This window comes from Anser brachyrhynchus, assembly GCF_964034855.1.
Source record: "Anser brachyrhynchus genome assembly, chromosome: Z".
In the NCBI taxonomy this organism is placed as follows: Eukaryota; Metazoa; Chordata; class Aves; order Anseriformes; family Anatidae; genus Anser; species Anser brachyrhynchus.
The window spans coordinates 62,396,711-62,410,548 of record NC_137697.1 but is presented as its reverse complement, the minus strand read 5'-3'; the positions used below and the strand labels follow the sequence as shown (position 1 = coordinate 62,410,548).

The window sequence follows — 13,838 nt, the reverse complement described above, 5'->3', positions numbered from 1 at the left end:
CCAAATTCTGCGTGGCTGAGATAAAACAATACAAGACCATGAATTGTAGACATTAAGGAAATATCCACCCTTGGTCTGTAAAAAACAGGAATCCTAATGAAGGAAAAATATGTCAACATTGTCCCAGCACACTACAGGAAAAAAGAAATATGCAAAACCCACTTTAATTTCAGTATTTCTCATTTTTCCTTGGGTTTAACTTCTGCAGCCATGCATTTTGTTCTAGCTTGATTCTAAAGGCAACTGACTGAAAGTTGAGGTGACTCTTTAGTGTCACAGAGGTTGACACGATGATGGTGTATTCTATACCATGTCAATTTTGCAAACAACTTTTGACCTGTGAACCATTTTCAGTAAACAGAGGTCAGGTATCAAAATATTCATTATCTGATGAAGAGGGATATAAACACCTCAGGGTGGACACTAGAACATAGCAAAAACACAACTGAGCTTTAAATCTCCTTTCATGGCTCCTTCTGTACTACATTTTGGGCACATAATCAGATTACAGTATCTATGTTTGGGATTTACTTTTAGGTCTATTTCAAAAGGCTTATTAAATGATATTACTAATATCAACAACAAATGATTATAAAAAGGACGTAATCTCTTTCATCACAGACTAGAGGGATCACAAGTTGCAAGGAAAAGGATAATGTCTAATTAGTATTCTTTGACCTGGGATAAACTTAAACTCAAGCACTGTTAAGTCCCAAATTCCATGAATGACACCTAAGAGTTGTGAGCTGACTGGCAGGAAGACATAAGCCAGGGTGTTGCATTCCATGGCTACAGAAGTGCTGGAGGTCAGTGGGACAGGCTTACAAAAGCACTTTATCTCCAAGCTAGCTGTGAGAGGGTATTCAAATCATCTCTGCAGTCTAGCTTTTGCAGAGGAAAACTTACTATTTTCCATGCAGTAAAATACTTAATTATCTGTCTCAAACCAAAACATTTTTTTTTCTTTTTCAACAAATTCTATCCAAAGTTATTTTTTAAATTCTCAAGTTTCCAAATTTTAAGAGCTTCCAAAAATTAGAACATTAGAAAAACATAAAATCCAATAATTTTCCAAGAAATACCTCCCCCTCATGCCCCCCCAAAAAAATTAGAAAGTTAGAAAAACACAGGAAAAGATAACTACAACAGTGCCTCTATGCATCACATGCATCTACAGTATACACAATAGTACTTCTGTTTAGGACTAAATCCTCAGCTTTGTCAGAACAGCATATATGTAGTGCCTTATAGATCAATTTTTAAAAATATGTAATGTATGGATGAAGAGCACCTGAGTCACCCTTCTCAATAAATTTCAAATTACAGGAAGAAGTGTGCAAGAAATTAGTACAGGATGAGAATATAATAGGGAGAAAGAACAAACAAAAAGGAGAAAAATAAGAGGGAAGAAGGGAGACTGAGTAACAAGTACAAGAAAAATGGAACTCAAATCTTGAGAAAAATAAAACTGAAGACTGCACTGCACAAAAGGGAATTTTGATACAAAGTAACCTCATGACAGCACAGTGAAAATTTGTAAAAGTTGAAGTGCCAGGGAAAGCACTAGACAAAGTAAGAAAAGAAAAAGGGGAGGAAAAAAAAATAGGAATCATAGAATATCCCGAGTTGGAAGGGACCCATAAGGATCATCAAGTCCAACTCCTAGCACCGCACAGGTCTACCCAAAAGTTTAGACCATGTGACTAAGTGCACAGTCCGATCACTTCTTTAATTCAGACAGGCTTGGTGCAGTGACTACTTCACTGGAGAGCCTGTTCCAGTGTGCGACCACCCTCTCTGTGAAGAAACTCTTCTCGATGTCTAGCCTAAACTTCCCCTGCCTCAGCTTAACACCATTCCCGCGGGTCCTATCACTGGTGATTACAGAGAATAGGTCACCTGCCTCTCCACTCCCCCTCACGAGGAAGTTGTAGACCGTGATGAGGTCCCCCCTTAGCCTCCTTTTCTCCAGGCTGAACAGGCCCAGTGACCTCAGCCGCTCCTCATATGTCTTCCCCTCTAGGCCCTTCACCATCTTCATTGCCCTCCTCTGGACACTCTCCAACAGTTTAATGTCCTTTTTGTACTGTGGTGCCCAGAACTGCACACAGTACTCGAGGTGAGGCCGCACCAGCGCAGAGTAGAGCAGGACAATCACTTCCCTCGACCGACTAGCAATGCCGTGCTTGATGCATCCCAGGGTACGGTTGGCCCTCCTGGCTGCCAGGGCACACTGCCGGCTCATACTCAACTTGCTGTCAACCACAACCCCCAGATCCTTCTCTGCGGAGCTGTTCTCCAGCGTCTCGTTGCCCAGTCTGTACGTATAGCCAGGGTTGCCCCGTCCCAGGTGTAGGACCCAGCACTTGCTCTTGTTAAACTTCATGTGGCTGGTGATCGCCCAGCTCTCCAACCTGTCCAGATCTCTCTGCAAGGCCTTTCCACCCTCAGCCGAGTCCACAACTCCTCCAAGTTTGGTGTCATCAGCAAATTTGCTCAAAACACCTTCTAGTCCTACATCCAAATCATTTATAAAAACATTGAAGAGGACTGGTCCTAAAATGGAGCCTTGAGAGACCCCACTAGTGACCATCTGCCAGCCAGATGTGGCCCCATTTACCATAACCCTTTGAGCCCTGCCCGTCAGCCAATTGCTCACCCACCGTATTATGTTTTTGTTCAGTTGTATGCTGGACATTTTGTCCAGTAAGATCCTATGGGAAACCGTGTCAAAAGCTTTGCTGAAGTCCAAAAAGATCACATTAGCTGGTTTCCCTTGATCGACTAGATGGGTGATCTTATCATAAAAGGAAATCAAATTTGTTAGGCAGGACCTACCCCTCGTGAACCCATGTTGGCTGGGACCAATGACTGCATTGTCCCCCCAGGTGCGCTTCAATAACTTCAAGGATTATCCTTTCCATAATTTTACCAGGCACTGACGTGAGACTGACAGGCCTGTAATTGCTAGGGTCTTCTTTCTTAAACTTCTTGAAAATTGGCACAACATTTGCCAGCTTCCAGTCCAATGGGACCTCTCCAGATTCCCAAGATCATTCAAAAATAATTGAGAGAGGTCCCGCGATGACGTCTGCCAGCTCTTTAAGCACCGTGGGATGAATCCCATCCGGACCCATGGACTTGTATGGATCCAGGTGGAGCAGGAAATCCCACACACGTTCAGGGTCGGTTGGGAGTTTGTCATTCCCACCATCATGGTCCTCCAGCTCAGGGCACCCTGGGTCCCAAAGCCCATCACCAGTGTTGAAGACAGAGGCGAATAAGGCATTGTCTCTGCTTTGCCTAAGTCATTGTCTGTGAGGAGACCTTCCCCATCAAGTAGTGGACCTATGTTTTCTTTGGTTCTCCTTTTTCTGTTCACATATCTAAAAAAACCTTTTTTATTATCTCCCACAGACACGGCCAGCTTCAACTCTAGTTGGGCTTTGGCCACACAAATTATCTCCCTACAAACACGATCAGCATCCCTGTATTCCTTCCTCGTCACCTGACCCTCCTTCTAGCAGCCGTACACTTTCTTTTTTCACCTAAGCTCCAGTAGAAGATCCCTGGTATGGAATTGAGGATATGAGTTATTTTCAGTAACATACTACTCCAAATACAAAATGGAGCATTACCAAAGGCAAAAGTGATCTGTAAGATAAATTCTGCATTCATCCAAGATGTATGTTCCAGCACCAAATACATTCAGGAGATGATCTGACACTAGTTGGTACTTTTAACATCATCAAGGCAAGATTTTTATCCCTGAATTTTTCCGGAAAAGACAACTTTTTCTTTTTTTTTTTTTTTTTTTTTTTTTGTGGAAAAGAACAATTTAATTCTATTATGGGATAGAACAAAAAATTCTGTGCCACCATTTAAAAACTCAAGTATTTAAAATTATGTACGTACCTCCTGTATATTCTTATTTTTTTCCATAATAGTAAGAGCAACAGCTGCACATTCAAGTGTAGAGAGACAGGTGTTTGTTGGCTGCGTACGAATTACATATTGACTTGAAATGTTGGTTTTTAACTGCACCTGAAAAATAGCAAACTCTACTAAAATAATCTCGTCGATACAGCAAACAAGATACTTCTTCCCAATATTAAGCAAAACAAAGCCCCTTCTCCTCTGTGGTTAATTGCCTTCTAACTTTTCTGATGCTTTTTCTCCCAGTAAGCAACGATATGCTACTGCTATGTATAATGCTATGTAACCTATGAGTCACCATCAGAGGCAAGAACTGCACATTTGTTACTGTACAAACATCTAAAGAAAATACAATTGTTTGCTAGAGAAAGACTCAGAGAAATAGAGGTTGTACAGTACGAGTAAGTTGTTACTCTTCTGTGCTTTTCACCAGAAAAATCCCTCAAAACAAAGAAATTTTTGCAACCAATTTCAGTTCCCATAAACATCCTATAACAAAAATAAAACAAAACTATTTACACATGCTTGTTTTATTGCACGATCTAAACACACACGAGCCTAGACAGTAACCTATACACACACATCATAGTATATAATGACTCTGAACAGCCATTGACATTATTTCCACTGGTTAGAAGTTGTCATGTTCTGAATGAAAGACTTTTAGAAACTACATTTATTCATATAATTTTTTAGGTAACTTATTAGAACTCTTTGCTTACCTAAATTGTGTTTGAAATGGATTTATTTGCTCTGCCTCAAGTAATAACCACCTTATAAGTTAAAGGTTTTTCAGAAGAAGAAATGTAATTCAACCAGTACATTGTCTGTTTTATCAGCACAAAAGCTTTTATTGCATTTCTACACAGCTGTTTAAATATCACAGAATTTACATAATTAGACTTTGTAAGAAAATTCAGACACTATTCTTTCTATGAAAATATAAAGAAATAAGTTTAAAATATAATTTACCATACAAGTTAATGTTTTATCAGCATTATCACTGTTCTTAATAAAACATCAGTTTATTTTGAAATATATATATAGTATGATGCAACAAACCCTATGGGATTATTATAAACATGCAAGTCAATTCATTTCCTTTTTGAATTTCATCCTAAAAACTATCTTTATTTTTCCTTCTTGTCTGGAAAATGATTGACTGTCACTATATTGTGATATTTGCCTCCATCCTGCTTGCCAGAGGTTTTTCAGCATTTCTCACTTTACCCTCTTCACTTTTCCCATTTTTGTTTTTATTTTAGTCATTTTCCATCATCTCTTTCACATGCAATTACCCATTCTTAAAAGTTCAAGACACCTCGTATATAAAAGGGAACATCTGAGCTGCTGAACAACCTTGAATGAATTAGATCAAATTCTAACTGACCTCAATTTAATGGGAGAAAAAAAAAAAAAAAAAGAGAGAGAGAGAAAGAAAAAAAATAAAAAAGAGCAAAGCCATTCTGGAAAGGCCAAACAAGGTAGCTATAAAAGCTTAATATACTCAAATACAGGAAAATAGAAAAACGTATCTCAGAGACAAAAGGTCCTAACTTGTTTATCAGAGGAAACTCTTTTGGTTTTGATTTTTTAAATTCTGGTCTTCTTACCAGATGTGTTTGAAGGACAAAAATGTGGATGTTTCAGAATGTTTTAAAAGTTTCTAGCAAGGACTGTTTAGGTAGCTTGGAGAGATCATTTTCAGAGATACATACTAGTGTTTATCAACTACTTCCTTCAATTTGTTGCAGTATTGAAAAATCAAACAGGGATAAACATTTAGAAGAACAGGTAGAAAATGTAGAATTTGGACCTCAGTGTGAAAAATGAAAAGCAAAAGCAAATGAAAATTTGGCAAATTAATATCTTCATTTGTCCCTCAAGGTTTGCTTTGTGTTTACATTCCCCTTCTGGGACCATGTAAGGATCTCCATCATGACGTATTAGGAAATCTAGTTTATTGCAATTACACGCAGCTCTGTACCGAAGAGAGCTTTTAGTCCCTTCTCAGAACTTCCTAGACAGGTATTAAAAAACAGGGTAAATCCAAACAACACCCTTCTGCTCCAGGATGTAGCCTGAGCAGCAGACCAAATGCCTACCCTTATTTTCCTCAACACCAGACAAGCAAAATCTCCACAGAGTATTTCTACAGAGACTGAGAGAAATCACCTCATCAACTAACTGAAGATGCATTGGCTTCCCCCTCTTTAGGCGTGATCAACAATGCCTAAAGGCTTTTTTTTTTTTCTTTGTAGGAGCTGCCTGGGAAAAGTTCTATCTGGTAGTTTCTATACTTTATTGCATATTGCTTATGTTGAAATACTTTTAAGATCATCAGTATTCCAGAGAGAAAATGATTATTTATGATTGCAAAACAACTTTTATGGAAGAAATGCAGCCTGCACTCTACCTTACACTGTGGAGTCCAAAAGTCTATAAGAACAGATTTCAAACAGCTGACATTGTACAAAAGGCAAATTTGTATTTCTAATAGCAACCAGATTCTCTGTTCTTTTTTTTGGGGGGGAGAATGAGAAGATGGAAACTATTGGTCCTAATCCATTTTCCTGAAAAATGACAAATTCACAGGGGTGAGATGAAAATACCACAGACAGACAGCACAGTGGTGGAGACTGGAGGAAGAATGTATTGCGAGGACAACTCCCTCCTAAAGTTCATCTCTTCGGCTTCTTTCAACAAACATGCATTTTACCTTCTCTTAACTCCAAAGAGGCATGATATCTAACTAAGAGATCCTTAGTCACAGAAACATCATCTGAAATACGCTAGGGTAGCCTTATTGTTCATCTCAAATTGGATGCATTAACTGAATGACTCAAAGTAGGTACACTCACTGAATGAATAAAACACACAAAGGAGGTTTATTTACCAACTTTGAGAATAAACTGAATGGTAAGACAAAGCCAAAACAACACAGGCATCAAAATGAATGAATCAATACATATTTCATATGGGAAGAATATTTTGTTGAAGAAAAAATGCCTAAATACACAAAACATTTTCTCTTCTTGAATGTGGTTGGGGACGAGGACGATGTTACTACTTTCAGCCAAAAAGTCTAAAACTTCCCTTGCCTTTTGTGGAGTTCAATTAATAGCACCCAATGCCACTTCAGGTAGGGTATTGTAACAATCTCATCAAAAATTCTCCACTATCTAGACAGATTAATCCTTTGTCTGTTACCCATGTATCTCAAATGAGCAAGATTACTTCTAAATTAAAGAAATGCACCTTCAAAGTTAATGTAAACAAAATTGGATTATCTGACTCCAGCATTACACACCAAAATCTCACAATGAGTGTAAATAAACAGCTTTACACCATTTCAAAAAAGAATCGTGGTATTTTATAACCATTTACCTATAAAATCTTGAAGATATATTGGTACAATAATTAATTTCTTTTAGCTAGTCAAAGTAATTTGCAAACTATATCTATACTTTGGAATATTTTCAGTTATTAACAACACACAGCAACATCAGGTTGAAGAAACAGCAGCCCATTTAACACCACTCACCAAAATAAATAGCATAAGACAGAAAATGGAGACTAACTCAATCAATTCAAACTAGAGAGGGGAATTTAGATAAGCTGAATGCAATTACTCACTGGAGTTTAGCCAAAACATTGAAATTAGGGTATCTACGCTTTTTGTAAGTCCAAGAGAGTTTGGGGACTTAATTTTCAAGCCATCAGAAGCATAAAGCAACACATACAATAGAGTTTTCTATGTGTAACTTAAGACCTAGGCTTTCCAGAAACCCACATGTCAGCAATTCTTACACACTGTTACACTAATTTAATAAACACAGGCTTCTCTGCCAACATACTCTTAGCAAATGCTAGAGCCTTTGAGCATTTACAGAGTATTTGAACTCTGTAGTAAAAATAGTGGTCCTTCAGAATTTCTGAGGGCTGCGTTTTTCTTCCCTCTTTGGAGATGTCCCAGGCAAAAAACACCCCTCTGATCCAGTTTAGCTGTTGAGAACTGATGGAAGCAAAAATGTTGCCTTGATATGGTCAAGGCAGCTGTTTGAAATTTTCAAAAATTAAGTCAGTTAAGTCAGGCAATTGATTTCTGCTCTTATTTTAAAAATTAGGACTGGAGATCTTGCAGGAAGCTTTAACTCAGTTCTCTCCTTAATGTCAATTTCCTTATCTTTTCACCTTTTCTATGCCAGTTTCTTAATCATTATTGTTACCAGATTTAGTCTCCAAAGAGAATACAGCATTATGCATAAACATGTTTGGAAAACAGCACATCCCAAAGAACAAAGATAAGCTACAAAGTTAGTACACCCATCTCACAGACACACACTTTCAGCAGTTTTTGGTTTTCTCTGTCATTTGCAGCAACTAGACTATAGGCATGTCAAAGCAAGAAGAAGAATACATGCTACTGTGGCTTCAAGGAAAATCCTGGCACTTATTTTGAAGTCCCTCCTCCCTTACTTGTGTTAACAGAAATTCTAAAATCTGGATTTCTGTTTGGGAATTAATTTGCTCAACTCTAAAAGAAGGATGCAAGCAAGTACCATCAGTTATCCTGTTTTACATAGGCACTGTTTACTATTCATACATGCTGCTATTTTAATAATTACCTTCCAGGAAAAAAATGAAGTGGGAAAAAAAAGGAAAAAAACAACATTTTCTTTTGAAAGGAACTCCAAAATCACAGAAAAAGAGAGACTACAAACACATCCCACCATCTTGCCCATCATTCTAGAAACTAGGAAAAAAAAAATTAAGGGTACTGAAGAGGAAAAGCATTGTCTGTGTGCTACTTCACAGACAACTTCTAACAGAAAAGGGAGTCAGGCATGGGGAAGATCATCTTTCACTCCAGTTGGTACAAGTACCTTCTACCTGCAAGCCAACGCAAAATATTGCACGTATTAAAGCACAGAAAACTCAAACAGTTAAATAAAGTTACCTTCGTGACAGAGAAAACATCCTGAACAAAGTTAGCCTCAGCTTGCCACTAAAATTTAGATCAGGAATATAAATAAGTAATTTTGTTCAAAATCTTGGCTTTAATTTAAAGTGACATCTTAAGAGCACTGTTTCCAAGTACTGCAGGGAATAACTGCCATGAAACTGTCACAAATGGATAGCCTGAAAAAGTAAATGGATGTCACAAAAACCTCTACCCACTCTGCATGTCTTTTCATTGAATATTTAGACATATCCATGACGTTCCTGTGTACGTTCCATGTAAACTGCTGAAACAAATCACAGATTGCATTATGACTTTCAGGTAAACTTTAGGAAAAGCAATTTGTTCAATTTCTATGAAATGACAAGATATTTTCCACATTTTCCTGGACAATACCCAATGACCCCCCAAAATCACTCTCCTTGGGTAACTTTCCTCTCAGGCAATTTATAACTTCAGGTTACACTCAAGAGTTTTATCACTACAACAAGCCTTGGGATATCTCACTGCTGCTGTGACAGGTAAACACTCTCTTTCGCAGAGAGGCAGAACTGCTTCTGCTGAACAGAACAATACGGCTGCAAAACTTTCTGTCAACCCATTCTCCTTTCTTCCTGTACTCAAGAACCCAAATGAAGAATTGCAATTCTCTTTCAGTCTTTCACGGGTCAAAAACAGAAACCTTCTTACGCCCTTATAAAAAGTACCTGAATTTCTTTCCAAGGTCATTAAATATGTGGCTAACATATGAAAATGCATTATATTTCTAGGCACTTTCAAGAATGCCTTTACTTTGCTTCTGCAACCCAAACAATTTAAGAATCAAAATGTTAGTCCGGTGGGGCACTGTACACAAAAGATAAATGGTCCAAAAAAAAATCACTAGAGCTACTCATTGAGTGACCTAATGCTCATCATCTGAATATAATCCTACAAGTTGTCTCTTTGTTCCTTGACTATGTCCAATGACACCTCTTTTAAAACCAGCATCTCTGGATTTCATTATATCTCTTTCCTGTTACTGTATACAGAAGTCTGAAAGAAAATAAATGTGCTGTAATTTGATATTAATCAAAATATTTGAGAATCTTATAAGTACATTCTCAAGAAAATGTTTTCTGTGTTTTGCAATATTCTGACGTTTCTTTTTAAATATCTTTTTGATGGAGATAATTAAGATTGTACAGAATATTTCTTTACTGTGTGCCTTGCTTTCACTTTTATATTTGACTGGCAGAAAGGAAATTAAACTGCAAAAGGAACGTGCCCTTCATAGACAGAGATTCGTACACTACATAACTACAGAAAATTTTGAATGAAAAAAAAAAGAAATGTGGCAAAAAAGAAAAAAGCACAAGTGTACACATTGTCTTTTTCCACAAGATCCCTGCAAAATTGAAGGTTTTTAGAGTGCTCCTGTAACACTTCAGGCAAATTTGTTCAATAGGAAGTCTTTCCTGAGCAGGTCTTTCCAAGACATGGGCAAGGAAGCAATGAATCCACAAAGAAAAGACTGCCTTTAAAAAGAAATCAGAATAAATCCAAAGCTCTTATGACCTTAAAAGATAACATCACATATTCCACATTTTTAAAAAATAAGGTAAATCATAGAATCACAGAACACACATTCATTCAGGCTGGAAAAGACCTCTAAGGTCATCTAGTCCAACCTTTAACCTAGTACTGACAAGTCCACCACTAAGCCATGCCACTAAGTTCTACATCTACATATTGTGATGAACAGAATAAAAAATTAAAAAAAAAAAAGTTGTAAACAAACAAACAAAAATAAACCCTTACAGATGGCATAATTTATCTGCAAAAGACAAGTTTCCCACGTAGCATGATTTCTACTTTGTAGTAGAGTTTGTGTAAAGACTATAGCATTTGATACTTGAACAAAAAAGTTCCATTCATTAAATAGTTAAAATACCTTCTAAATACTTTTAAAAGTTAAAAAATAGCAACCAAAATAGATATCTCACTTTTTAAAATATATCTGTAATTTAATCCATATATCCATATTTATCATCTTTACATAGTATTCTGTATGAATTCTGTAAAATTCAATTTTTAAAACATAATTTTCTTGAATAAAAAAAAGGTAATTCAAAATATTTAGTACCACATATGCAGATTGCTTTGAGAAAGTCCAACAACTAATAGTCCAACAAATTCCTTACCCTGAATAATTCTCTCTTTAATTCACTACAAAATCAAAGAGCTACATAAAAATACACAAGACCTGCTAGTGGCCTCCTTAACATCTCATTTGCTTTATAAAACTATTTGCAACAGGTCCTTCTGGCCTATCCAATCATTTCTGAAGTGTTCTTTACCTGTCATTAGAGTTTTCATAACAACTCAAATTTTGAGCAAATTCTCAGAGGAGCCAAGAGAATCCAACAGTTTAGTACTTGTCGCATATTGGAAAAATCAAATAAAATTGCTTCCTCTTTAGATTCTCAAATAAGGTAGTCGAGACACCTGCATATTTTAGTAGTTTAGAAGTACCAGCAAAATAAACAATGTTTTTTAAAGCTGTTTCAAGAGCTGCTTATGCCCATCTGCATATTTTGAGGCCTTACCATTGCATACAATATGGAAAGGGTAAAATCACAGAATCCTAATGTTTCAAACAATTTCCCAAAATGTCTGTCATCACTTGCACCATGCATGGAAAATGTACAGTAAGAACTAAGTGTCCACACCAAAAAACAAAACAAAACAAAACAAAAAACTATGCTTACCTGAGGGATTCCTTTTTCATAGAAGCAGACAAGATGTTCTGGCCTACTTTCTAAAAATGACATGTAAGCAGGAGGTATGTAAAAAAGAAAGTATTCTCTTTAATATCACTGTTCTGCACAAAGTTTCTAACTTACTACAAGAGGAACAGGAACTACCAAATTAATTAAAAATTTTAATGGGTGGAAGTTATCTAGAACAGCATTTTCTAAGATGTCAGAACCACAGGCTGCTAACAGTGACAGGTAAGTGTCAGCCTCCGTCTGTACACATGAATCCTGCTCAGAAAGACAAGACATTGGTTTAGATGTCATGAAATACTCACTAAACCATAGTGACAATTTAGGCAAGTCACATTTTTTTTTCTGAGCTCCAAGTTCTCTAGCTGTAGCCAATGTTGTAAAGCACTTAGAAGGCAGATGGAGAATCTGGAGACAAATGGGAAACAGTAAGTGCTGCTCTGAAATGAGAAAAGAAAGAGTATTTTCCTTCTTCATTTGTGTATGTGTGTGATTTTTTAAGAAGCTATGGGAGAGGCAAGGAGAAAAAAGCAAGCTAATTATGCCATTCTTTCTTACATATGGGGACAAAAGAAATCAGGGTTCCCTTCACTATTTTTGCTGTGATTCTTTAATGAATATTTATAAGCTTGAATATTTTACAAACATTTAAAAAATCATAAAGAAGCCCTTATTCTTAAAGAAAGCAAAACAGTATGGTCTTCAGTTAACATACATAACTGAAATAAAATTCTAGTGCAGACAGGCTAAAGTTCTAATCCAAAGGATCAAATTCTTGTAAGAGAACGTATCATTAGGTTAACCCAAATGGCTAACATAAAATTAACAGCTAACATAGAGAAATTGTAATGAAAGGAAAAGTCTCACAGCTAAGACAAAACAGAGGATAGGACTGACCTAGTGATATTTAGACAAAATTCTGTCTACAGATAATTGAAGTACCATCTGGCCTTGATCTCAGCTTCTGAAACTGCATGTTTTTACCTATACCTAAGGAATGATATAATTTAATAGTGACATTATGTTATGTAAAAGTAATTATATTTAAATGTGAGTTTTACGGGGCATGCTTGGCACTTCATAAAATGCCTACGCATTCTTAGTTCATTTCCATTCATTGTGGTTTTGTATTTAGGGAAAGGAAAGATCCAGAAAGTATTTTTGGTAATATCTCTCTTGCTTTGCTTACATTTCAAAAATGAATGTCAGGCAACAGATCAATATTTTATGCAGCACTATTCTTTTAATAATTAATACAACAGGAAAGTGCTGCAAGTAAATTCAGTCAGTGAGCAGAGTACAGATCTAGAGAATGGGGTCATGAAATGTAGAAAGCAAATTTAATTACGTGTATTGTCACAGCTATTTAACTTTAATTACCTGCAAATATCAGAAAATTGAAAAGGGAAATTAAATACCTTAGTGTCATAAAGTAGCATCAACACAACGACTTTGTTCTTTGGAACCTACTAATTACTTTTGATTTCTCTGGTTTCTTTTTACTTAAAATGTGTTAAATAGTAGTAAGACCTTCGTTTTAAGGAAGAAAAAGCAGTGGAAGGAGCTCTTGAGAACTTTGGTGGGGACAGAAGGGAGCAAGTAAAGAAAGATTAAAAGAAAAAAAATCTTTCAATTAATTAGATAGTTTTCTTTTTGAAAGCAAGCTCAATCAAAATGAAAAGTATTTCTAGCTTACTTTTTACAAAGCGTTCATATACCACAAGAACTTCAGTATGTGCACAATAGTACAAAACTGGCAACTGCTTCTGAATTTTTCTAGCAGCAGTACTATTCAGTTCTATAGATATGAAACAGAAGCAAAGAGTTTAACAGTAATTACAAAAGAAAGTACAAAGAAATAATTTAAAAGCAAAGTTTCTGCCCACAATTCAAGAATGAAAATAGCATAGCCTACAGACATCTGACAAATTAACTGAGATCTTTCAGTCACAAAGGAAATGTCACTGTATTGAGGCAATAAATACATACTTATGAACAGAAAAATGTCAAAGTGGACAAATGTAATTCAAATTAACCTAAATGTCAGAAGGACAGACTCCTGGTGATTGCTCAGCATCATATCTCTATATGAATGAAAAGAAACTTGACCCAAGGTAATTCTCAGTTCTCACCCACTGATGTCAGTCTCTCAAACGTCAGTTTCAGCCAGT

At 36.4% G+C, this 13,838-nt stretch overlaps 1 protein-coding gene across 1 annotated transcript in view; it reads right to left on the bottom strand.

Moving 5' to 3' along the window:
* The window catches only part of DTWD2 (DTW domain containing 2), a 97,454-nt gene that overhangs the window by 4,535 nt on the left and 79,081 nt on the right, over positions 1 to 13,838 (bottom strand). The window contains exon 5 of the mRNA XM_080572935.1: positions 3,916 to 4,044. Within this exon, the coding sequence (XP_080429061.1) occupies positions 3,916 to 4,044 (129 nt within the window). The remainder of the gene's footprint in view (positions 1 to 3,915; positions 4,045 to 13,838) is intronic.